Source organism: Electrona antarctica (genome assembly GCF_951216825.1).
Source record: "Electrona antarctica genome assembly, chromosome: 3".
Taxonomy (NCBI): domain Eukaryota; kingdom Metazoa; phylum Chordata; class Actinopteri; order Myctophiformes; family Myctophidae; genus Electrona; species Electrona antarctica.
In genome coordinates, this window is record NC_136808.1 from 4,389,519 (window position 1) to 4,416,862 (window position 27,344).

The 27,344-nt window shown below is 42.8% G+C and overlaps 1 protein-coding gene across 1 annotated transcript; it reads left to right on the top strand.

Moving 5' to 3' along the window:
* Positions 1-140: 140 nt before the first annotated feature.
* LOC306920624 (laforin-like) lies at positions 141-27,271 on the top strand (the record flags this gene model as incomplete). The annotated part of the gene is made up of 5 exons (XM_079497434.1): positions 141-444; positions 5,538-5,712; positions 23,751-23,826; positions 26,531-26,557; positions 27,155-27,271. Exons 1-5 carry the CDS (start codon positions 195-197, stop codon positions 27,269-27,271), a joined length of 645 nt encoding a protein of 214 aa, XP_079353560.1. The 5' UTR covers positions 141-194.
* Positions 27,272-27,344: the final 73 nt, after the last annotated feature.

The following is a 27,344-nucleotide window of genomic DNA, read 5'->3' on the forward strand; positions in this document are numbered from 1 at the left end:
TTTTATGCGCTGCGCTCTGGTGGTGGAAAAAGTCCTACCTCGGCCACTGTATTCTGTCAAAACAGACTCCACGAGCCCACGACCCATGACATTTCAGACAACATAGCCTGGGTAGGTCGACCCGTGTAGTAGTTAGGCTATTAAACAACACAGCGTCAGCCGGGGACCTAACTTAAGTAACGTATTTCGGCAAAATGCTATTCAGATTCGGTGTCATTCTCACTCCTGATTGTTCGGACAGTCTCGAGGTGTTTGTTCTGGGTTCTCGTCCTGAAATGGGTAAATGGGAACCAAACGGAGCGATCCAAATGAAAGCGACGCAGGTGGTTTTGTCAAAGCACGAGCCCTGTCTCTGGATCGGCGACGTGCAGCTGGCAGAGCCCTGCACAGACAGTCTGTGGTTTAAGTTAATCAAAAGAGTGAGGGGCAGTTACGTCTGGGAAGGTAGAAATTATAGTCTTCTAGACTTCTTATTGTCGTGCATCACAGTCATGTTTTCGCCTGTATGCCCGCATGCCTCCTGTGAGGCGTCCTGTACACTACAGTATAGAATACTTTGGTATCTTTTTAGATATTCCCGAATACCAACAAACATCTCACGATTCTGCTATTGTAATGCTTCATTCTAACCTCTTGGTGGCGGTAAAGACACACCTCAAATTGCATAGCTATACATTGCTTCATTGATTGATTGATTGAAGAATTTATTAACAGTTTGCAGAATTACAGTACATTTCAAGCACAAACTCAATACAAAGGCTGTTAACTGTGAGTGGACGACCCAATTAAGCATTACACTTGTTTCCAATAGGGTCCACCATGTTCAAATCATCAAAACATTTAGAGACGTACAAATAGACACTTCTATATACAGAACAGGAATTCATCATAAAGGAGGTAAAAAGGGAAAAGAAACATATACAGTGAGGGGAAAAAAAGGGGTGGGCGGTGGGGGGGATTCACGTTCAGCTCCGTTAATTTGTTTGTTTTCCTTGGAGGAGCTGCGTTGGGTCCCCAAGTCGGCTCCGTGGCCGTACCTTGAGTTGGCTGTGTGGCCGTGACCGTCTCTTGTGTTGTCCTTGCGTTGGGTCCCCAATTCGGCTCAGTGGCCATACCTTGAGTTGGCTGTGTGGCCGCGACCGTCTCTTGTGTTGTCCTTGCGTTCGTGTTTGAGGGATTCCGATTTTACAGGGGCCAGTTTCGAATTGCAGCCGTCCGTAGGTGCCCTTTGAGAGCGGTTTTGAAAGAGTCAAGGGATTCACATGTCTTAATGACAGTTGGTAGGGCGTTCCACATTTTGGTGGCATAGGAGCGAAAATAATTTAGTCCCTTGTTTGTGTCGAATCTGGGTTGTACATGGTTCGTTGCACTCCCTCTGGTGTTGTGGGTGTGGACTTCGTTAACATTAAGGAAGTATCTAGACAGGTACATGGGTATCTTGGTGGTGTATCGAATCTTGTGGACCAGACCCATTGCAAGATGCTGTACTCTGTCGTCGACCATAAGCCATTCCAGCCTGTCGAAGTGGGTAGGGGTGAGGTGGGTTCGGGGGGCTAGGTCAAGTAGGAGCCTGACCAGTTTGTTTTGGGAAGTCTGGAGCCTGGTTTTAAGGGCCTTTGAGGTGCTGTGGTACCAGGAGGTGCATGCATAGTCAAAGAAACCCTGTACAAGGGCTCCTGTTAAGGTCTTCAAGGTGTTTTTGTTGACCAGTGAGGAGATCCTGTAAAGGAATCTTGTTCTATGGTTGACCTTTTTGATTACGTTGGCGGCCATTTTATCACCGGAAAGATTAGCCTCCAGGATGGAACCTAGGTAGGTAATTTCATCTTTACGTGTGATAACATTGTCACCCACTTTAACCAAGAAGCCATTTGCCTTGCTGAGATTACTATTAGAGCCAAAGAGAATGGATTCAGTTTTTCCCAGGTGTAAAGATAGTTTGTTATCAGCGAGCCAGGTGCAGATTCTACCGAGTTCAGAGCTGAGGGCATTTTCAACCTGCAGTTTGTCCCTGTCCGAGACCAGCAGTGCTGAGTCATCTGCGAACAGGAACAAGTTGCAGTCACAAGCTGAAGTCATGTCGTTTACATATATTAGGAACAGTAGAGGCCCTAGTATGCTTCCTTGTGGAACGCCACAGCTCACTGGGAGGGGGGGGGGACAGTGTTCCGTTCACTTCCACCATCTGTTCTCTCCCCTCCAGGTAGGATTGCATCCAGCTCACTGATGTGCTATCGAAACCAATTGCTTTTAGCTTGTTAACCAGTATGGAGTGGTTCACGGTGTCAAAAGCCTTTTGGAGGTCCAGCATGACCATGCCGCAGTATTTGCCAGCGTCCACCTCTTGTTTGATGTGGTCGCTCAAATAGAGAAGGCATGTGTCAGTGCAGTGGGATGTTCTGAAGCCAGATTGGAACTCGTACAATAATTTATTAGTGGCAAGATACTTTTCAACCTGTTCATAGACTATTTTTTCCATCACTTTCTAGATGGAACTAAGAATAGAAATAGGGCGGTAGTTGCCAGGGTCTAATTTACTCCCTTTCTTGTGCAAGGGGGTTACTTTGGCCAGTTTGAAATCTTGGGGGACCTGTCCCTGTTTGATGGAGAGGTTTACTATGTGGGTGATGATTGGAGCTATAGAGATGGCTGAGTCTCTGAGAAATTTGGAGGGAATGTTGTCATGGCCTGTGGCCTTGTGGGGTTGGAGGGCACTCAGTTTCTTAATTACCTCATCAGTTGTTACCATAACTAGTTTAAAATCGTCTTTACAAACACCTAGGTTTCTGTAGAAGGTTGTAATGTGCTCTACACCAAAGAGCCCAGAGTGGGAGGGCAGTTTGTTAACAAGAGTTGTTGCTATGTTTGTAAAGAAGATATTCAAGTAGTTGGCCACATCAAGGTTGTCAGTGATGAGAGTGTTGTCGGATTTGATGTTTATGTTTGAAAACCTGGTTTTTAGTTTCTGACCATAGCCTAGTTGATTGTTTAGTAGCTTCCAGAGCTCATGAGGATTGTTTTTGTTTTCCTGTGCTTTATCATTGATGAAGTTACTTTTAGCTGATTTGGTCATGGCAGTTACACTGTTTCTTAGCTTGATTCGTTGGGTATTTAGGTTGTTCAAACGAGCTTGGCGAACACTGTCGAAGCGCTTGGCTAGCTTTGACTTGCATTTTAGAAATTCAGAGCATTTTTTGTCTCTGGCTTTCATTGCAGCCAGTATGTCCGAATTCATCCATGGTTCCGAGCGGGTTTTGCCCCTGGTGGTTCTCAAAGGAGCCATGTTGTTCAGTACTGATGTATATTTGGTTTTGAAGCCAAGCCAAGCTTCTTCGACAAGTGTGCTTTTAAGCTCATCGGACCAATCCAGACTCTCCAATACTTGGTTAAAGACCTCACTAGAGTAGGTTTTGAGGTCCCTTGATATGACTGTTTTGTGGCAGCCGGTCTTAAGTTTTTGTATTTTGCGGGTACAGAATATCATAAAATGATCACTAAGCCCACATACAATAACCCCTTTCTTGGAGATTCTGGATTTGTCCGAGGACAGAATGAGATCAATGACAGTTTGAGTAGAATCACACACTCTAGTGGGTTGGGTAATTAGCTGACTGACACTATGTAGATCACAGAACTTATTGAATGACTTAAACACAGGTGCTTCCTTACGTTGCATGTCTGTATTGTAGTCGCCAATCAGGATTTTCTCTACACATTCCTCCTCAGCTAAGCACCCCTCAAGTATATCATAGAACCCATGTTGGTCAGGCGGTCTGTAGACGGTGCCCACTAATACCGATTTAGCCTTTTTGAAAATTAATTCAACCCACACAGTTTCAATTTCATCATGCTGTAAGTCAGTACGAGTAACATATTCAGTGTCTTTGTGAATATACATACACACACCACCACCAAGCCTGTTTCTGTCGTTTCTGATCAAAGAATAGTTCTCTATTTCAACTTCTGGGTCTTTGGTTGACTCATCGAGTTTAGTTTCAGAGAAGCTAATGATGTTCGCCTTACCGCATTGAAACATATGCCTGATTTCAGCCATTTTGGGTCCAAGGCTGTTGACGTTCAGGTGAAAGATATGTAGTCCGTTGGCTCTGACTATGGTGCTTATTTCCTCCGTGGTGAAGTAGGGGAGCGGAGGGCCATTGTTGATGTCTGTAGTAGCCGCGGGTTGCCGTGGGGGGAGGGTGGGTGGTGCGTGGGGGTCGTCGTGGGGTGGCGGGAGTGGGGGATGGGGTCCCTTGTCCAGATTTGACTGACATGTGATAATTCATGGAATCAATGGATACTTGCTTGTTTAAAGAATGCATGAAGCAATTCTCTAATAGTGCCATAGAAGGATATGTCATATGTGGCATCCTCTTACAAATTATCCCTTTATTTTGATAAAAGATAACCTGATATGTGTTTTAACCTTAGCTATTCTATGACTAACAAGTCTTCACTTCACTACAATTATTTGAAAACTTTCGTTACTAGTTACTTAGATAGATTTGTGTAGATTTTGATTATTTATACAAAACACACTGCAGTACCACTTCATACATTTATACATTTTGGCCATTTAAAAATAGCCAATCTGCCAGACCTTTGCTGCGTGTCACCTGTCTCTCCTCGTTTCGTGTCAGACTAATGTATAATATCTAATAAAGCAAGAAAAAGCCCCTAAATATATACGGTATGTAAAAATAAATAAATAAATTGCCAATCTAAGCTAACAAATGCAATGTGACACATTGTGAACTTGTAGATCTATTTTCAAAAGATTTTCATACATTTGAAAACTTGTGAAACAGGACATTCTGCATAATTAATCCTTTCCACCTTTTTTTTGGTACTTTTCTTTTTATTTATTTTTTGCGTTTCTGCCTTTATTGATAGTATCAAGTGAAGAATGACAGGAAAGAGGGAGAGAGAGAAGGGGAGAGACATGCAGCAAAGGTCGTCATGAACGGGACTCGAACAAGCAACACGCTGTCAGGCCAGAGCCTATATATGTGGCATGCGCCTGGACCACTAGGCCAGCGGGTGCCTGATGCCATTACTTTTGTGCGTACATTTTGATTACGGAACTTTCAGTCAGGACAACTCATGAATGGATGGAATATATATTTATCGAATATAAAATGAGCCTAAACAGCGGGTCCAAAACGACAGGTGGCAGCTGAGGTGGAGGAGGGTGAGCAGCAAAAGTTTAAGCAGACAGCAGCGCAGCAGTATCCGTGTGCAGCAAGCAAGCAGGATGAGCAGTGCAAACTTCCAGTTTAAATAGCCAGTATGAAGATGGAATGATTGTGTGATTGGATGAAGTAAATTATGTGAATGAGAACGTGATGCTGAGGCGGACCAATGAACGGCCGCTGGCAACTGCACTGAGTTTCCTGACTGAACTTGCTCTGTGCATGTCTGTAATGGGCGCAATGCTCATTTTACCTAGTTTTTCCTACATTGCTGTATTGAGTACTTTTCCCACCACTAGTTAATATGTTGTCCTGTTATCTCCTCTGTCTCGTTGTTACCACCAGGCAACGGCCCGCATCATGACAGATGTTGTATGTATGACCAGAGAAACGTCGTGGATGGAGTGTACTGCCACCCGATCGGTCACTGGATAGGGGAGACGGGCCACACGGATGAGATGAAGCACACCACTGACTTTTACTTTGGCGTGGCCGGTCAGCAGGCCATGCATTTTTCCAGGTCAGTGGTTCTCAAACTTTTTCAAGTCAAGGACCCCCAAATCCACATGTTTTAGCCCACGGACCCGCATTTGTATATTTATGCCAAGGACCCCCATAAGAGATGATTTTGACGACGACTAGCAGTGATTTATCGCCAGTTTGACATGCATTAGGCTACGGACCCCCACTTAATGGCATTTATATCTCTGGGACCCCAATTTATATTGTGAAATCAATGTTAATCTAACTTTGAGAGTGTACAAATGGAACCAAATTTAGCCGTCGGTGTCCATTTGGTTCCATATGTACACTCTCGGAGTTACAGACCCATTTGGTTCCTAACCCCAGACCCCACTTTGAGAACCACTGATCCAGGTATCTCATACTGGCATGATGGTGTCAGGATTCAGGAATATGAACACGTCCAATGTCAGATCCTAATTAATGTATGGGGGATTCATTCATCAGAGTTAAAGCTTGTTTCTAAACCGGATCACACAGACGAGTTTAGAACGAATACCAGGCTTTACTCCAAGGTGGAAAGGCTGGTGACGCGAGGTTAAGTTAGTTCCCAGAAAACCACGAGGACAAGAAAGTGTCTTAGAGGAGCATAGATATAATAGAAACCTTCTCATTGGCCGGTGCAGTTCATTGGAGCAAACTGTATCGCACTAGTAAGGCGGAAGTGCTAGGTAGGCGTCTTTTCCAATCCAAAGGAGCTTTATTGGCATGAGAAAACAAACGTGTACATTGCCTCCGATTGGCCTACCATTTCAGAAACCCACCTACCAGTGACATCATCGATGGGGAAACCAAGCTAATAGAAACTGCAAGCTTTCTATTCCTGGAAAGGTACCATGCTATAATAAAAGCCATTGTTGTTTGAAATGACCAAACCCATGCCCGCCTACCCACTTTTTGTCTACTCTGAGACACAGAGTAGACAAAAATGGTGTCATATTATAATGAGCATTAGTGAGGACCAAATTTATGAAGACAGGTTGACAAGTCGACAGATGCATCATCACTCTCCAAGGGATTACATATAGGTACGTGCAGTTTGTATTTGTATTGTGCAAACTGCAAACAACAACAATGTATATAATTTGATAATGCTCTAAATGAATGAGGCCCCATGAGGACAATGTTTTTTCTATGCCAAAGTTGTACATCTCCTTATATCACTGAAGGAGTCTGCTTTGTCATATTTCTTTCTCCTTATCTCTTCCATGAGTTCTACATTCTGTGCAACTTGTGTTTTTCCAATAGCCTGATAACTTTTATATTTCCGTATTTAATTACTGATAACCTTTCTCTTTTAGTAGTTAATTAGAGAAAGCCATTCTTCCCTCCTTCAATGTCATAGTTATGACTTGATGATCTTTATGGAATTTCTGCTTAGTTTAGTTTAGGACAATGAAGAGAGGTAATTCAGTGAAGGAAAAAAGAAGACACATAGGCTACATCACATAATGCAGGACATTTGTTTCCTTGAGCCAGTTACCATAATCTTTAAACAATTTCAGGGTTCTAAAAACATTTCAACCTCCCTGCGTCTGTCCTCAAACACAGTAAAGTCCACCGAAAAGAGCTGTTAAATTAATTAAACAGTGTGTTATGGCAGGGGTTCTCAACGGGACCCCCGGAAATGCTTTGGCAATGTCTCGGGACCCCCGCCCCGCCCCCTCCCGACCCCCAATATAAATTGACTGCTACAATAACCTTAAACCATTTTGGGCGGGAACCCCTTTTGGTGTTTTAAGCATTGTTATAATTTAGCTATTGAAAAATAGCAGATCTACAAGCTCATAGCGCGCCACCGAGTGGCGCGCTACGAGCTTGTAGGTCTGCTATTTGAAAATAATTTGGGGACCCCCTAAAATAATTTGGCGACCCCCCGAGGGGTCGCGACCCACGGGTTGAGAACCCCTGTGTTATGGTGCAAGATTTCTCTCATGGAAGCTCTTTCTGTGATGAAGGCATGACCTCATATCTAAAGGCGTCTGTAACAAGAACTTAACTGGAACTCATACTTGGTTGCACAGGCGTGCTTGAACGCATCTCCAAAAGCACTTCTGAGTTCTGACCATAGTGGGCATCACAAATGCCAATAGTTTAACCATATGTTGTAGAAATGATATTCCCCTGCAGCTTTGCAGGTCCTGATGGCTGCAACCCATGACTAACACAGCCCAGGGTAGAGCACCTGGCCTATACCTGTGCCAATTTTTGTTTTACACCTCTGCTGCTTAGCGGACAGTGTGGTGTTGTAGAGGAGGTCTCCCCGGACGCGTGCGTATGTCGAAACATAGCAGGGATTTTTGTCCAGCGTCCACTTTAGGCCACTGTAGTCTGGAAATGGGAAGTTTGACGTTTTTTTACCTGTGACCTGGTGCCAATTTATGTTTTACACCTCTGCTGCTTAGCGGACAGTGTGGTGTTGTAGAGGAGGTCTCCCCGGACGCGTGCGTATGTCACACTAGTCGAAACATAGCAGGGATTTTTGTCCAGCGTCCACTTTAGTCCACTGTAGTCTGGAAATGGGAAGTTTTTTGACATTTTTTGACCTGTGACCTGGTGCCAATTTTTGTTTTACACCTCTGCTGCTTAGCGGACAGTGTGGTGTTGTAGAGGAGGTCTCCCCGGACGCGTGCATCTGTCACACTAGTCGAAACATAGCAGGGATTTTTGTCCAGCGTCCACTGTATAAAGTCCATGCTCTCCAGTGAATAGCATTTATCCATTTAGATAACTTTTTAATTACTTATCTTTACACAGAAACATTACTTATTACTTATTTTTACACAGAAACATAATGTGTGTCTTATAGCATCGTTTAAATGCTTAATTAATCGTTTTAATGTGCAAATTAATCTTTTTTTCAATACTCTAGAGGGTACTCTTATTTTGAAGAGATCGTCCCCCGGAAGTCTTATATTTGCTAGCTTAGATTTGGCTCCGTCTTTTTAGCAAATCTAGAACTTCCTGTTTGAGAGCTAGCAAATTTAAGACATCCTGTTGCTTTCAGAATAAAAGCGTCATTAATTAAATAATTATTACATTACATTATTAGTATTATTATTACATTACAGTTATTGTGAAGACACACATTATGTTTCTGTGTAAAAATAAGTAATGAAATAACGTAAAAAAGTTATCTAAATGGATAAATGCCCAAGTCCATGCACTGGAGTGCCCAAGTCCATTCACTGGAGTGCATGGACTTAATAAAGTGGATGCTGGACAAAATCCCTGCTATGTTTCGACTAGTGTGACATATGCACGCGTCCGGGGAGACCTCCTCTACAACACTACACTGTCCGCTAAGCAGCAGAGGTGTAAAACAAAAATTGGCACCAGGTCAGATGTAAAAAAACTTCCCATTTCCAGACTACAGTGGACTAAAGTGGACACTGGACAAAAATCCCTGCTATGTTTCGACTAGTGTGACATACGCACGCGTCCGGGGAGACCTCCTCTACAACACTACACTGTCCGCTAAGCAGCAGAGGTGTAAAACAAAAATTGGCACCAGGTCAGATGTAAAAAAACTTCCCATTTCCAGACTACAGTGGACTAAAGTGGACACTGGACAAAAATCCCTGCTATGTTTCGACTAGTGTGACATACGCACGCGTCCGGGGAGACCTCCTCTACAACACCACACTGTCCGCTAAGCAGCAGAGGTGTAAAACAAAAATTGGCACCAGGTCAGATGTAAAAAAAAAATCAAAAAACTTCCCATTTCCAGACTACAGTGGACTAAAGTGGACACTGGACAAAAATCCCTGCTATGTTTCGACTAGTGTGACATATGCACGCGTCCGGGGAGACCTCCTCTACAACACCACACTGTCCGCTAAGCAGCAGAGGTGTAAAACAAAAATTGGCACCAGGTCACAGGTCAAAAAACTTCAAAAAACTTCCCATTTCCAGACTACAGTGGACTAAAGTGGACACTGGACAAAAATCCCTGCTATGTTTCGACTAGTGTGACATATGCACGCGTCCGGGGAGACCTCCTCTACAACACCACACTGTCCGCTAAGCAGCAGAGGTGTAAAACAAAAATTGGCAGGTCACAGGTCAAAAAACGTCAAACTTCCCATTTCCAGACTACAGTGGACTAAAGTGGACGCTGGACACAAATCCCTGCTATGTTTCGACTAGTGTGACATACGCACGCGTCCGGGGAGACCTCCTCTACAACACCACACTGTCCGCTAAGCAGCAGAGGTGTAAAAATTAAATTGGCACACCATACAGCGAGGTGAAAGGTCAAAAATATCCCATTTCCAGACTAAAGTGAACTAAAGTGGACACTGGACAAAAATCCCTGCTATGTATCGACTAGTGTGACATACGCACATGTCCGGGGAGACCTCCTCTACAACACCACACTGTCCGCTAAGCAGCAGAGGTGTACAAATTTAATTGGCACACCATACAGCGAGGTGAAAGGTCAAAAACCATCCCATTTCCAGATTAAAGTGGACACTGGACAAAAATCCCTGCTATGTATCGACTAGTGTGACATATGCACATGTCCGGGGAGACCTCCTCTACAACACCACACTGTCCGCTAAGCCAGGGGTTCTCAACCTTTTTGGCCGGGGACCCCCAGAAATGCTTTGGCAATGTCTCTGGACCCCCGCCCCGCCCCCTCCCAACCCCCAATATAAATTGACTGCTACAATAACCTTAATAATAGAGACAATACACCATAAATAAATACTGAAACCAGATATAATCATAGGGACGGTTGTATGCATGTACTATGTGTACTATATGTAAACTCTTCATTTCCATTTTCCAGCCATTCAGTTGCAAAAAAAAAAAAAAGAATTATTTGGGGACCCCCCAAAATAATTTGGCGACCCCCCGAGGGGTCGCGACCCACGGGTTGAGAACCTCTGCGCTAAGCAGCAGAGGTGTAAAACAAAAATTGGCACGCCATTCAGCGAGGTCAGAGGTAAAAAAATATCCCATTTCTAGACTAAAGTGAACTAAAGTGGACGCTGGACAAAAATCCCTGCTATGTATCGACTAGTGTGACATATGCACATGTCCAGGGAGACCTCCTCTACAACACCACACCGTCCGCTAAGCAGCAGAGGTGTAAAACAAAAATTGGCACGCCATACAGCGAGGTCAGAGGTAAAAAAATCCCATTTCCAGACTAAAGTGAACTAAAGTGGACGCTGGACAAAAATCCCTGCTATGTATCGACTAGTGTGACATATGCACATGTCCGGGGAGACCTCCTCTACAACACCACACCATCCGCTAAGCAGCAGAGGTGTAAAACTAAAATTGGCACGCCATACAGCAAGCCGTGCAGCTCCACCACATCCGGCGGGGGACGAGGATGATGCAAGACTGGTTCACTTTCCCCAGGCTATAGTAACGTTAGAAAATAAAAACTACTAAACGTCTACAGAGCTTTTCATTAGGCTTATTGTACAACTGTTGTTAATGGTGTATAGATTTAGAACGCCAATGACTCGTCTTTCTGTCTGAATCACGTTAACTATAGAGTCATGAATTAAATAAAAATACATTTGGCTGCACTTATTTAGAGTCATGAATTAAATAAAAATCAATTTGTCTGCACTTATTTTTTACAACTTATAAGCAACTCAACTACTTTTGATTTGGCTCTAAATTAATCGCGTGACTGTTGAGAGCCCAGCCTTTAGGTGCATACATACCTCCATAGATTGATATTGATACTTTATAAACAGTTTACAGAAAAAAAGCACAGGAACGTAGCCTACAGTTCAATACAAGGTCTGCTAAGAGGATTTTAAAACCCAAGAAAGCACTATGGCTTGTTTCCATTAGGGTAACTAGAGTCCTTCATATTAAATTAATCTGAACATTAAAGACACAACATTTGTCACCACAACAATATAATTATTGCAATGTGTACTGTATATTTAATATACAGTACAAATTGCAATATACAGTACAAATTGCAACAATGATATTGTTGTGGTGGCTAGCTGGTGGTGAAGTTTAAATAATAGTGCCACCTCATAATTGTAAAGTGCAATTACAATAATTGAGTTTGTGTTTATTATGTACTTGGTTAGGTTAGTTATAATAGCATAATGTATGTCAGGGTTATTAAAAAAATAATATTAGGGATCCGGTAAGGATCCGGAACCGTTAACCGTTAAGAGGGATCCGGTAAGGATCTGGAACCGTTAAGAGGGATCCGGTAAGGATCTGGAACCGTTAAGAGGGATCCGGTAAGGATCTGGAACCGTTAAGAGGGATCCGGTAAGGAACCGGAACCGTTAAGAGGGATCCGGAACCGTTAAGAGGGATCCGGTTAGGATCCAGAACCGTTAAAATCCTAACGAATCCCAACCCTGTGAAACAGGATATTCTGCACAATGAGTACTTTTATGTTTGGTACTTTAAGTATATTTTGATGCCATATTACTTTTATACTTTTAGTAAATTGCAGATTACCGGACTCACTCAGTCGCATTAAGAGGGCCCACTCCTAGCCACAGGCTCTCTCTCTCTCTCTCTCTCTCTCTCTCTCTCTCTCGCTCTCTCTGTCTGTCTCTGTCTCTGTCTGTCTCTGTCGCTGTCTCTGTCTCTGTCTGTCTCTGTCTCTCTCTCTCTGTCGCTGTCTCTGTCTCTGTCTGTCGCTGTCTCTGTCTGTCACTGTCTCTGTCTCTCTCTCTGTCTCTGTCTGTCTCTGTCTCTGTCTGTCTTTGTCTCTGTCGCTGTCTCTGTCTCTGTCTGTCTCTGTCTCTCTCTCTCTGTCGCTGTCTCTGTCTCTGTCTGTCGCTGTCTCTGTCTGTCGCTGTCTCTGTCTCTCTCTCTGTCTCTGTCTGCCGCTGTCTCTGTCTCTGTCTCTCTGTCTCTGTCTGTCTCTGTCTCTCTGTCTCTGTCTCTGTCTCTGTCTCTGTCTCTGTCTCTCTCTGTCTCTGTCTCTCTCTGTCTCTCTCTGTCTCTGCATGGCTGAGGGAAGTAGGGGTGCTGGAGGGGCTGGAGCACCTCCTCCCCCCAGGCACAGCCCCCCCCATCAGACAGGAGGGGAAGATAATAATAATTTAAAAAATAATTGTATGTATATGTTCAAAACAGATTTCTGTTACTATGCCTAATAAATATGCTGTATGTATCACAGTATCGACGCCTAATTCTGGTTAATTGCATGTGTCTGTTTGTTCCAGGGGTCATCAACATGTCCGTACAAGACTGGCAAGACTTGTCCATGTCTGTGACATTGTTTTATGTTGGTTATAACTTATAATGTCTACAATATATCAAAATATTTAAATAATTAGTTTGAATTATTTTGGTGACTGGTGAAGTGTCGGGATGACATGCTCATTAATGTCAGGTGAGGATGCAAGACAAGACAGACAGCTAGAAGTAATGTTTGCTAATAGCTGCCTTTCATTGTTGCTCTTTCATTGTTCCACTGGCATAATTCCTTACATCACACCACCTACCGGTGCGCATGTTCTAAGACTTTCTCATCAACATTGAATACTTGTTCACCTTAATGGAAACCACTACTATTCTTGAAACTAACAAATAGAGTGAATTAGCACAGGATTGACCTGTTTATTAAGCTACTACTAATGAGACAAGACATCAGTTAAATGAGTTTGGGAACAGACGGCATGACACAAAAGACATATTGTACAACTATATGCAGTGATAGTGAATAAAGGGAACTTGGTGGCAAACCACAAATCATTTGACTAGAACTTTCCAGCAAACAGAGAACTGAGAACAAGAAATAAAGAACTGAAATCTCAGCCATATGTATTTGTGTACCATACATGGAACTGGATAGAGCTCTCTTATCAAAGACGTTTGCGGACAAACCACAAATCATTTGACTAGAACTTGCCAGCAAATAGAGAACTGAGAACAAGAAATAAAAAACTGAAATCTCAGCCATATGTATTTGTGTACATGGAAGAATTTCAACCATTTTGCCTTATCAAGTCAGGTGCAATCATCAGTATGTTAATCATAAATAATGTTTTTATTATTGTTAGATTTTTTCATAATTATAGCCTACACATTTATAATAAGATGAAAAGGCAAGGGCTAAATAGATGTCATGCCCACAATGAGACTGTTGGGCCCTTCTGTTCTTCTTGAATTAGCCCCCCTTTAAAATGTGTAGCACACAGGCATAGTCACTATGGCACATTATCAGTCCATTCGTATACATTTAGGGCTAGCTATTTGGGTTTCTGGTAAATTTATTGACCATTTATTTTATATGTCCGTGACAAAAATCAAGCGTAGCATTAATTCATTGCGGCACGGAAGGCAGATGGTTATTATAGTTCCCCTCATTCATTCCCCCTAGTAATTCATTCTGCCTCCCTGTAATTCTTAGTCCAGGGGTTATGGGATAGTATTGTATTGTTTGCGATTGTGTAGATCCATCCATCATGTGTTGATGTGTTTCATTGTGTTGAATCATGTGTTGATGTGTTATTACTGTGTATTGTTGTTCATGGATTATTGTATCTTTGGTTCTGCTCTGGGGGATCGTTGATCAGACCCGTGTCTCGGTACACAGATCATCTGATATCACATGAGCAGAGCCACACCGCCATACTAACATGCAATAGCTTTGCAATAAATGGTCTATGGTCAATCTGAGCTGAAGTGTCTCAATGAAATAAAATATTGATCAAAATGTTTGTTCATATAACTTGCGTGTGGAGAGAGGGAAAGTAAAAGCCATTTTTCCGTGTGAAAATGCACAAATGTGCGTGCATGAGGTGTGGGCACGCGCATTTTGCGGCGCACGCTTACACGTGCGCACCCCCTCCTAAACATTCGGCACCTCCTACTGTAAATACCTTCCCACGGCCCTTTGTCTCTGTCTCTCTCTGTCTCTGTCTGTCTCTGTCTCTCTGTCTCTGTCTCTCTGTCTCTCTGTCTGTCTCTGTCTCTGTCTCTGTCTCTCTGTCTCTGTCTCTGTCTCTGTCTCTGTCTCTCTCTCTCTCGCTGTCTCTCTGTCTCTGTCTCTCTCTCTCTCTCTCTCTCTCTCTCTCTCTCTCTCTCTCGCTGTCTCTCTCTCTCTCTCTCTCTCTCTCTCTCTCTCTCTCTCTCTCTCTCTCTCTCCCCCTCTGTCTCTCTCTCTCTCCCCCTCTTAGGGTGACCAGGTCCAAACGTTTCATTTGAGGGACAGAATTATCGCCTGTGTGGAACAAGTGGGATGGGGACGGGGTTAGCAATTTATCACTTAAGTTTCTATTAAAAATGCCTCATGTCATAATATTAGAACAGAGGGCTAATATTGCTAATCTTTTTTTTTATTAAACCCCTCTGGCATCTCACGTTTTGTTTAAAAATGCTCATGTTGTCATGGGTGACTTGTTGTTCATGTTGTTTTAACATGTTTTTATATATGTAATATATTGTATATTTTTTTAATGTTTTTTATGGGTTCCTCGGCCGTGTGTGCGCAGACAGCATTACAGTCACAGAAAACCACCCAATGACGGAACTGCAGAATTTACGATTCATTATTAACTAACTGTTAAGGTAAATTAATTTCTTAACAGCGATTAATCAAACCCATTTTGACCCGAGATCAGATTCTAAAAATGTCTTCTACATCCTGACAGTTTTCTGAAAAAGCTATGTTTCTATGTCAGTCGTTCTTCGATTTTTCAAAAATAGCAGACCACTACAAGCTCGCTACGAGCTTGTAGATCTACTATTTTTCAATAGCTAAAGCATAACATAATGCTAACACCAAAATGGGTTAACTATTAACATATCTAGTTCATTGTTATGGTTTTTCTCACCGTGCTCAAATATTCTGCCACAGTGGAATGTCTATTTAGGGAAAGATAGCAATTAAGTTTACTTTGTTTTGTTTTTTTTGTTTTGATCCAATCGTTTTTGTATTTTTGTTTATGTCGATTAATAATTTGTTTGGGTCGGATTTGTGGGGGAATGGTGTCGCTGTCCTGAGGAATATGCATCAGCACAAAGTTAGCTCTGAATTAGCTACAGATGAGAAAGATGACATTGTTGTAGGCTTGGTTGTGAATTTGTGAAATATTGAGTTTGTGTCATGAATGATTTTGTGGTACGACGTGGTGAGATCTGGCCTGATTAGTACTGCTGTTTTCTCCTGGTGACTCTATAATCTTATTCCTATATTCCTCAACTGTAATATCACTATACACTGTAATCTATTGACCAGAGGTGAGCAGTCTTAGACTAATATCACACTGTAATCTATAGACCAGCCCAGAGCAGCCCAACACAGAGGAGGATGATCACTGGCGCACGTGTGTGTGTGTGTGTGTGTGTGTGTGTGTGTGTGTGTGTGTGTGTGTGTGTGTGTGTGTGTGTGTGTGTGTGTGTGTGTGTGTGTGTGTGTGTGTGTGTGTGTGTGTGTGTGTGTGTGTGTGTGTGTGTGTGTGTGCCAGATTACAGGTCCTTCCAACCAGACTCAATCTCTCTCTGTGGTACCCTAACACGTTTCCTCCTCATTGTCTGCACCATGACCACACAATATTCTTAATGGCTGCTATGTATATAAGGGAATGTACATTGCTAGGCACGACAGAATTGTTGACCTATTAGCTAAGGACATAAGTCATCTGCCAAAATGTATAAGCACTCACGTGTTTCAACTGCCATGTTCATGCACAATAATGAAAATGATGCCTTCTCAGATGTCACAGCTAATACACCAGATATTGTTGTCGTTGATTAGGACAGTAGAGAAGTGACCATTTTGGAAGTGGCATGTACATTTGACCACAGTCTGGAAGAGGCATTCTTTACCAAGGTGCTTAAGTACCAGCGTCTTAAGGATGCTATTATACAGCTTGGCTACAAATGTAAACTACTTGTGTTCATATTTGGAAGCCTCGGTAATGTCCATAAATCAGTCGTGAGGGGCCTGCATATTGCAGGCATGCCCAATAAGCCAAGAGCTGATCAGGCATCGGCAAAATTCTGTTCATATCAGTGTCTGCAATAATTGGCAGTCACCATATATGGAGAAGGCGATGCTTTCTGTACCCGTGATCTGTATCCTGAACCACTTGTAGTAGAGTTTTTTCGCATCCACTATTGTTTGTGTTCAAGAATTTATTGTAAAATGTGAATGCAAATAAAGATGTTAAGTGTGTGTGTGTGTGTGTGTGTGTGTGTGTGTGTGTGTGTGTGTGTGTGTGTGTGTGTGTGTGTGTGTGTGTGTGTGTGTGTGTGTGTGTGTGTGTGTGTGTGTGTGTGTGTGTGTGTGTGCGTGCACTGGGTTATGCAGAGTCCAGAGAATCCAATAGTTTGAAGATGTTAAGCTCCATGTGTGGAGGAGAGAAATTCACTTAATGTATTTTATATACATTGTTAGCATAGGCCTATACATAGATAATTAACACACTTTACAGAAACATAATAACACAAGTAATAACTAAATAAACAATAACAACACGTCGATACAACATGCAAAACAATTCAGGAAGACATTTGGTTTCATCACCTGGTGTCGATAATGAGTTATAAAAGGTTCATAATAATGTTTTATATTTCTCAAATATAATTATCTTTAAACATTTTCTTAGGGGGGTTTCAACAGAAATGCAGCAGCATCGGTGCTTCCTGTCCCCTCAGTCTCAAGGCAGAAGCATCGGTACTTCCTGTCCACTCAGTCTCGTGGTCAGCTTTTCAGAGCGCTGTGCGTCTTTTGTTAGTTTCATACCTGCCGTCTCCCTGCCTGTACCAAACCACACAGTCGTATTATGACACATCCTGTCCTCAATAAAGAGCTGTGAGACGGAGAGGCTTGTTCAGTTGAGAGAGAGTACAGTCTGGATAGCAGCAGCACCACCGCCATCCTGCAGCTACTGTCCTACACACAGATATGGACACAACATGGATTCTGGTCTACCTGCTGTGGAGCTCAGGTACAGTTAGTTGGCACTTGGTTTTAATGTCTGTGTGACCATATAAGGCAGTGTGGTGAGCAGGGAGTGTGTTTTAGTGTCTGTTTGACCATATAAGGCAGCGTGGTGAGCAGGGAGTGTGTTTTAGTGTCTGTTTGACCATATAAAGCAGTGTGGTGAGCAGGGAGTGTGTTTTAGTGTCTGTGTGACAGTAAGGCAGTGATAAAACATGCATACTGGTCTACCTGCTTTTTGGACTGCAGAGAAAACAGATTCTACAAATGTCTCCTAAATTCTGAAAACCCTATGTTTCTACAGTATGTGTCAGTAGTTCTCAAAACTATTTCATGTCAAGGACCCCCAGGATTATCTCCATTTGGCTGCGGACCCCCATCTGAGAATATGTTGTTCCAGGGAGGGACCCCACCAGAAGCTAATATAAATTTGAGTTAAAAAAACGTTCACTGTGAAAAGAATATAATATTCAAAGATTTGCACCACATTTTCTCGTTTAAAAAAAACGCCGCTATGAGCTTGTAGATCTGCTATTTTTCAATAGCTAATTGCTAAAGTATAACATAATGCAACATTAAAACACCAAAAGGGGTTCCCACCCTGCATGGGTTTAATGTCTGTGTGACAGTATAAGGCTGTGCAGAGTGCAGTTCTGAGACATGGCACACTGACTATGCAGAATACTATAACGTAAGGTACATACATATATACATGTATATACAGTGTAATAGGGTTTAATGCCGGGATCCCGGGATTTCGGGTCTCCCGGGCATAGGGCACGCAATTTCCCGCCCGGAAATTTCTTCGGGACCCGTCGTCCCGGAGTTCTTTTTTTTCTTGTAGGGAAATTACACTAAAGGGGTTTTCACACAGTGCGCGTTCTTTCCCCTTATCTATGAGTGATCAAATGTCCAATCTGAACCCTCCCATCATTTTCAAACATGTTTGATGATATTTATATGGAATTATGGATTACACTCGAGGGCTGCAATGGGAACTGGAGCCAGCGGGACCCAACGTAAATGTTGGCGGCGCGGGCGGTATTTAAATAGCCTACCTGCGGACGGGCAGGCACGGCCGGTCAAGATGAAATCAGTGGGACCCCGCAAATCCTGCATCCTCCCGCAATTAATCAGATAGGGCCTACAGAGTTTATATACACTTTAGCAAAATATGAATGTCTGACAGTCAGACATCTTCAGGCACGCTCCCAAAGCTGCTGCACCTGTCAATCATTAGCCTAATCAGTCACTCTGTGAGAATTGTGTGTTTTACGGACGGAGCGAGGAGTTTCCTTTCCCTGTGATGGACATTGTCACTTTTTGCTTTTGCCTGCATGTGTGCAGCAATAACGTGAAACGGAACACAAACAAAGATGAGTAGGCTACAATTTGTTTTATAATAACCACCAGCACGCAGCGTCTCTCTCTCTCTCTCTCTCTCTCTCCCTCTCCCTCTCCCTCTCTCTCTCTCTCCCTCCCTCTCTCTCTAATAATCAGTGTGCTGTGCACTGGACGTGCTGGCTAATTTAACACCCAATCGGACTTTTCATAAAGTACAAAGCGGGATGATCACATTCACATTCTCTGCAGCGGAGAAGGGGACCCACTGCATGCTCAAAGGGTGAAAGACCATAGCTAAGGTATCTATGTGAAAGACGTGAGGTCGTTTATTTTTTCCCCCGTGCTTAGTCACATTAGTGCAAACTCCTGTGTCCCTTTTTCTGAATAGCGTAGTAGGCCTAATACATTATTAATATTTTAATGTAATACTTTTATTGTAGGCTATATGTTCATATTTCGTTCAAATAAAACGTTTTAAACCAAAAAATATCACTATTCTATTGAACATATGAAGTATCTATACATATAAATGCATTTTGGTGGGCACTTTTTTTCTTTTTTTTCTGACGGGAATTCCCGCGGGAGCCCGGGAAAAGGTCCGCAAATTCCCGGGAATTAAAATGAGCCAAATCCGGGAAAATATTAAACCCTACAGTGTAATCAAGAACAGTGACTATAAAGAAAATTACCCTTTTTCAACAGGAGAGACTCTCCTCTCTCCGCCTAAGCGCTGCTCTCAACCAGAGGTGGAAAGTATTACATTTACTTAGGTACCCATTACAAGTACTTAAGTACTTAGTGTAAGTACAATTCTGAGGTACTTTTACTTTGCTGGAGTGTTTCTTTTACTTAGCCTACTTATGTGTACTTATTATGAAACAGGACATTCTGCATAATGAGTACTTTGTACTTAAAGTATATATTTTGATGCCATTTCTGGGTGGCTGTGGCTCAGGAGGTAGAGCAGGTCGTCCAATGATCCCTGGGTCGGCGGTTCGAGTCCCGGCTCCTCCTCCTCCTGTCCGCATGTGGAAGTGTCCTTGGGCAACACACTGAACCCTACGTTGCCTCCAATGAGACACTGAACTCTACACTGCCTCCAATGAGTCGGTCGGTGTGAGGCTGTGAGCTCGCCACCGTTGGTGTGTGAATGTGGGAAGTGAGGATGCTGGGGTCGATCTGTGGGTCGATCTGTGGGTCGGCGGTTCGAGTCCCGGCTCCTCCTCCTCCTGTCCGCATGTGGAAGTGTCCTTGGGCAAGACACTGAACCCTACGTTGCCTCCAATGAGTCGGTCGGTGTGAGGCTGTGAGCTCGCCACCGTCGGTGTGTGAATGTGGGAAGTGAGGACGCTGGCGTCGACTGTTCGCCGCTTCACCTCCCAATGTATGAATGAATGAACCGTTGTAAAGCGCTTTGAGCATTTTGAAAAGTGCTATAAAATGCAATTAATTATTTACTCAAGTAAATTGTGATTACCGGACTCACTGGCCTAGGTATATGCAGTCGCATCAGAGCCTGAGGGTATAGGGCTCTCTCTCTCTCTCTCTCTCTCTCTCTCTCTGTCTCTCTCTCTCTCTCTCTCTCTCTCTCTCTCTCTCTCTCTCTCTCTCTCTCTCTCTCTCTCTCTCTCTCTCTCTCTCTCTCTCTCTCTTCAATTTCAATTTCAATTTCAATTTCAATTTCAATTTCAATTTCAATTCAAATAGCTATATTGTCATGAATGTAATAATTACAGTATTGCCAAAGCATCAAATGCAGCAAAAACTGAAAAATAATAGTACAACAGAAAATAATAACTTGTATAGGCCTAAAACAATATGCAGATACTGTCATGATGATCCAAATGTACAGTATCGAGTGTGTGTGTGTGTATGTGTGTATGTGTGTATATGTGCGTGCGTGCGTGCGTGCGTGCGTGCGTGCGTGCGTGCTGTTGTTTTAACAGGCTTAAAAACACATCTTGCTGTTAAAGAGACAATGAGAGAGATTTACAACAGAGATTCAACTATTAGGAGACTCACTAGTAACTATTAGGGCATTTGAACACTGATGCCTGTCAGTCACAATGTGGGACAGGGTCTCAGTTTGAACACTGATGCCTGTCAGTCACAATGTGGGACAGACAGGGTCTCAGTTTGAACACTGATGCCTGTCAGTCACAATGTGGGACAGGGTCTCAGTTTGAACACTGATGCCTGTCAGTCACAATGTGGGACAGACAGGGTCTCAGTTTGAACACTGATGCCTGTCAGTCACAATGTGGGACAGGGTCTCAGTTTGAACACTGATGCCTGTCAGTCACAATGTGGGACAGACAGGGTCTCAGTTTGAACACTGATGCCTGTCAGTCACAATGTGGGACAGGGTCTCAGTTTGAACACTGATGCCTGTCAGTCACAATGTGGGACAGGGTCTCAGTTTGAACACTGATGCCTGTCAGTCACAATGTGGGACAGGGTCTCAGTTTGAACACTGATGCCTGTCAGTCACAATGTGGGACAGGGTCTCAGTTTGAACACTGATGCCTGTCAGTCACAATGTGGGACAGGGTCTCAGTTTGAACACTGATGCCTGTCAGTCACAATGTGGGACAGGGTCTCAGTTTGAACACTGATGCCTGTCAGTCACAATATGGGACAGGGTCTCAATTTGAACACTGATGCCTGTCAGTCACAATGTGGGACAGGGTCTCAATTTGAACACTGATGCCTGTCAGTCACAATATCTTGGAAATGAGGGACTGTCCCACTGCAAAGGGTCTCTCTCTCTCTCTCTCTCTCTCTTTCAATTCAATTCAATTCAATTCAATTCAATTCAATTCAATTCAATTCAATTCAATTCAATTCAATTCAATTCAATTCAATTCAACAGGCTTTATTGGCATGACATTTTACAAGTGTTGCCAAAGCACAATCACAGATATGACAAACAACACTATAACAACATAATATCAATGACATGACATTTTTTCTTAAATAAAATAAAATAAAGCAGGTGGTGCAGAAAATAAAACATGGCATACTGTATGTGTGTCCTACTGGTTATCCCTTTTCTTGTGACAGGAATTGACATATTTTGCAGCCAAAACTGCACATTCTTTCTGTTCTCCCAGAATGAGTGGTAATTTTTCCCTTTCTGTCATACTTCGGAATTCTGGGAAATTTGTTTCAAATTTTGGGAAGAAACTAGTTTTTACATTGTGTTAAGAAGTGTAACTCTGTCTCTATAGCTCTGTCATCACAGTGACAGCACAGCCTCTCCTCTCTGGGCAGCCAGGTCTGTCTGTGTCTGCCCTTCTCTATAGCCAGACTATGATCACTCAGTCTGTACATTGTCAAAGTCTTTCTCAGGTTTTTATCAGTTACTGTGGTTAGGTAGTCTGCCACAGTATACTGTCTGTTTAGAGCCAAATATGTTTCTAGTTTGTGTTGTGATTGTGTGAGTTCGTTCCAATATGTGATGTATTTATCTTTTATCTTTTATTTATCTTTAGTTATAATTTGGTTAGGTCTAATCTTCTGAGTGATAGTGTAGCTGCACTGAGGCTGGCTGGGGTTTGTGATGTCAGAAGGTGAGAGGTCAGCTAGTTTCAGAACCAGCTGACTGAGGGGGCTCCTTTGGATGTTCAACTCTTGGCAGGCAAGGGTTTTATAATGGTAACAGGCAGGGTCACTCTTTTTAATATGGCTCCAGAATTTAATAGATCTTTTCTGTATATCTTCTCTCTCTCTGTCTCTCTCTCTCTCTCTGTCTGTCTGTCTGTCTGTCTGTCTGTCTGTCTGTCTGTCTGTCTGTCTGTCTGTCTGTCTGTCTGTCTGTCTGTCTGTCTGTCTGTCTGTCTGTCTGTCTGTCTGTCTCTCTCTCTCTCTCTCTCTCTCTCTATCTCTCTCTAACTCCCTCTCTCTCTATCTCCCTTTCTCTTTCTCTCAATTCAATTCAATTCAATTCAATTCAATTCAATTCAATTCAATTCAATTCAATTCAATTCAATTCAATTCAATTCAATTCAATTCAATTCAATTCAATTCAATTCAATTCAATTCTAATATGCTTTATGACAAGCATTCATATATTGCCAAAGCATTACATACAGTGTGAACGTTTCGGCAACAAGTTGCCTTCTTCAGGGTATGACAACCTGCCATCCCCCTGCTAGAGAGGTTGGATTGTTTTATCTATTATAAAGACAACCTGCCATCCCCCTGCTAGAGAGGTTGGATTGTTTTATCTATTATAAAGACAACCTGCCATCCCCCTGCTAGGAGGTTGGATTGTTTTATCCATTATAAAGACAACCTGCCATCCCCCTGCTAGGAGGTTGGATTGTTTTATCCATTATAAAGACAACCTGCTAGAGAGGTTGGATTGTTTTATCCATTATGTTGTACTTCTTTACATTTGAATAAATAAAGTGTGATTAACCACTTAACTGATACATCATACGTGTCACGGAATAGTAGTGGAAACGGACGAGGGGCAAGTCTGTGGTTGAGAGAAGACGCAAATACTCACTCACTCACTCATGCAAGCACGCATGCGCACGCACGCACGCACAGACGCAAATACTCACAAACTCACTCAAGCACGCATGCATATACACACACACACACACACACACACACACACACACACACACACACACACACACACACACACACACACACACACACACACACACACACACACACACACTTGTTTCCTCATCATTGGTGTTTCCCGTCCCCTCACTCTCTTGTGGTCAGCCAGAGGAGCGTTGAGCGCCTCTTGTTTGTTTGTGACTTCCTGTGAGTAAGAACACCCTGAAGCTGCAGAGAAAAACCACGCGTGGAAACATGACGGAAGTACAAAAACCACACCCGTGTGAAGTGAGGGGCGCTCTTATCATCATACATCATATTACATCATCTCATTTCTGGCCAATTTCCATGCTGTATTGATGTTGGTACCCTTAGGAGAGTGTAAAATGAAACCAAATGGACCCGTGCGGGTCCATTTGGTTTAATTGTATGCTCTCAAGAGTTAAAGATCTATGGGTCCATTTGGTTATACCAACATCATTTAGCTGGGGGGGACCACCTGGAACCACCTCAAGGACCACTGGTTGAAAAACGCAAAAGGCATCAATCGCTTTGAGCTTGTAGATCTGCTACACCTCCACATTATTATAGAACTGACCACAGACCTCCACATTATTATAGAACTGACCACAGACCTCATTATTATAGAACTGACCACAGACCTCCACATTATTATAGAACTGACCACAGACCTCCACATTATTATAGAACTGACCACAGACCTCATTATTATAGAACTGACCACAGACCTCCACATTATTATAGAACTGACCACAGACCTCCACATTATTATAGAACTGACCACAGACCTCATTATTATAGAACTGACCACAGACCTCCACATTATTATAGAACTGACCACAGACCTCATTATTATAGAACTGACCACAGACCTCCACATTATTATAGAACTGACCACAGACCTCCACATTATTATAGAACTGACCACAGACTGCCACATTAACTGACCACAGACCTCCACATTATTATAGAACTGACCACAGACTGCCACATTAACTGACCACAGACCTCCACATTATTATAGAACTGACCACAGACCTCCACATTATTATAGAACTGACCACAGACCTCCACATTAATATAGAACTGACCACAGACTGCCACATTATAGAACTGACCACAGACCTCCACATTATTATAGAACTGACCACAGACTGCCACATTAACTGACCACAGACCTCCACATTATTATAGAACTGACCACAGACCTCCACATTATTATAGAACTGACCACAGACTGCCACATTAACTGACCACAGACCTCCACATTAACTGACCACAGACCTCCACATTAATATAGAACTGACCACAGACTGCCACATTAACTGACCACAGACCTCCACATTAACTGACCACAGACCTCCACATTAACACATTGTGTGTGTGTGTGTGTGTGTGTGTGTGTGTGTGTGTGTGTGTGTGTGTGTGTGTGTGTGTGTGTGTGTGTGTGTGTGTGTGTGTGTGTGTTTTACTTTTGATACTTAGAGTAAGTGAGCTACTTTTATACTTTTACTTAAGTAACTTTCAAGTAGAATAACTGTACTTTTAACTTAAGTCAAAATATTGTAGTACTTTTTCCCACACTGTGGTTAACATTGTCCATTGTTTTTCTCCTCATCTCTCCATGCTATACCATTGTTTTTCTGCTCATCTCTCCATGCTAAAACATTGTTTTTCTCCTCATCTCTCCGTGCTAAACCATTGTTTTTATCCTCATCTCTCCATGCTAAACCATTGTTTTTCTGCTCATCTCTCCATGCTAAACCATTGTTTTTCTGCTCATCTCTCCATGCTAAACCATTGTTTTTCTCCTCATCTCTCCATGCTAAACCATTGTTTTTCTCCTCATCTCTCCATGCTAAACCATTGTTTTTCTGCTCATCTCTCCATGCCAAACCATTGTTTTTCTGCTCATCTCTCCATGCTAAACCATTGTTTTTCTGCTCATCTCTCCATGCCAAACCATTGTTTTTCTCCTCATCTCTCCATGCTATACCATTGTTTTTCTGCTCATCTCTCCATGCTATACCATTGTTTTTCTGCTCATCTCTCCATGCTAAACCATTGTTTTTCTCCTCAGCTCTCCATGCTAAACTATTGTTTTTCTCCTCATCTCTCTGTGCTAAACTATTGTTTTTCTCCTCAGCTCTCCATGCTAAACCATTGTTTTTCTCCTTATCTCTCCATGCTAAACCATTGTTTTTCTCCTCATCTCTCCATGCTATACCATTGTTTTTCTGCTCATCTCTCCATGCTAAACCATTGTTTTTCTGCTCATCTCTCCATGCTAAACCATTGTTTTTCTGCTCATCTCTCCGTGCTAAACCATTGTTTTTCTGCTCATCTCTCCATGCTATACCATTGTTTTTCTGCTCATCTCTCCATGCTAAACCATTGTTTTTCTCCTCAGCTCTCCATGCTAAACTATTGTTTTTCTCCTCATCTCTCTGTGCTAAACTATTGTTTTTCTCCTCAGCTCTCCATGCTAAACCATTGTTTTTCTCCTTATCTCTCCATGCTAAACCATTGTTTTTCTCCTCATCTCTCCGTGCTAAACCATTGTTTTTCTGCTCATCTCTCCATGCTAAACCATTGTTTTTCTCCTCATCTCTCCATGCTAAACCATTGTTTTTCTGCTCATCTCTCCATGCTAAACCATTGTTTTTCTCCTCATCTCTCCATGCTAAACCATTGTTTTTCTGCTCATCTCTCCATGCTAAACCATTGTTTTTCTCCTCATCTCTCCATGCTAAACCATTGTTTTTCTGCTCATCTCTCCATGCTAAACCATTGTTTTTGTCCTCAGCTCTCCGTGCTAAACCATTGTTTTTCTGCTCATCTCTCCATGCTAAACCATTGTTTTTCTCCTCATCTCTCCATGCTAAACCATTGTTTTTCTGCTCATCTCTCCATGCTAAACCATTGTTTTTCTCCTCAGCTCTCCGTGCTAAACCATTGTTTTTCTCCTCAGCTCTCCGTGCTAAACCAACAACATCAGGTAAACAATCAACCCTTATACTATTTTATATTATTATTGTTCAGGGATATAATTTAATGAAAGTAATAGTGAGTGCTTACTCATTTTGTGTGTGCGTGTGTGTGTGCGCTTTTGCATAGGTGACAAAACACTACTCTCTCTCTCTCTCTCTCTCGCTCTCTCTCTCTCTCTCTCTCTCTCTCTCCAGGGTCAGTGAGGTTGGTGAATGGGCGTGCTTTGTGTTCAGGCAGAGTGGAGGTGAAGTCTGACCAGTCATGGGTCTCAGTGTGTGAAGGTGACTTCGACCAGCAGGAGGCAGAGGTGGTCTGTAGGCAGCTAGGCTGCGGGACTCCTTCAGTCCTCCAGGGGGCGCTCTATGGGGAAGGCAAGGCTCCAATGTGGACCAAACAGTTCCAGTGTGAAGGCAGTGAGTCTGCTCTCCAGGACTGTAGCACCTCAGACTCAACTAGAAACACCTGCTCACCTGACGAGACTGTTGGACTCACCTGCTCAGGTAAAACGACAAAACTACACTTCAAGTTTGGATTATTATGTTACAATCAGCGTGACGCTCATTTCTTTTTTTTGCTGTCTGTTCTATTGTCTATGTGTGTCCAGAGCCTGATGATGTCCGGTTGGTGGGAGGAGCCAGTCACTGTTCTGGCAGCCTGGAGGTGGAACACCAGAGAGAATGGAGAGCAGGGGTTGGTTTCACCTGGACCCCCTGGACCATGAAGTCATCATCTGTAGTGTGTAGACAACTAGGCTGTGGCTCTGCTGTTCACACATACAGTAGTTCTGGTTCTAC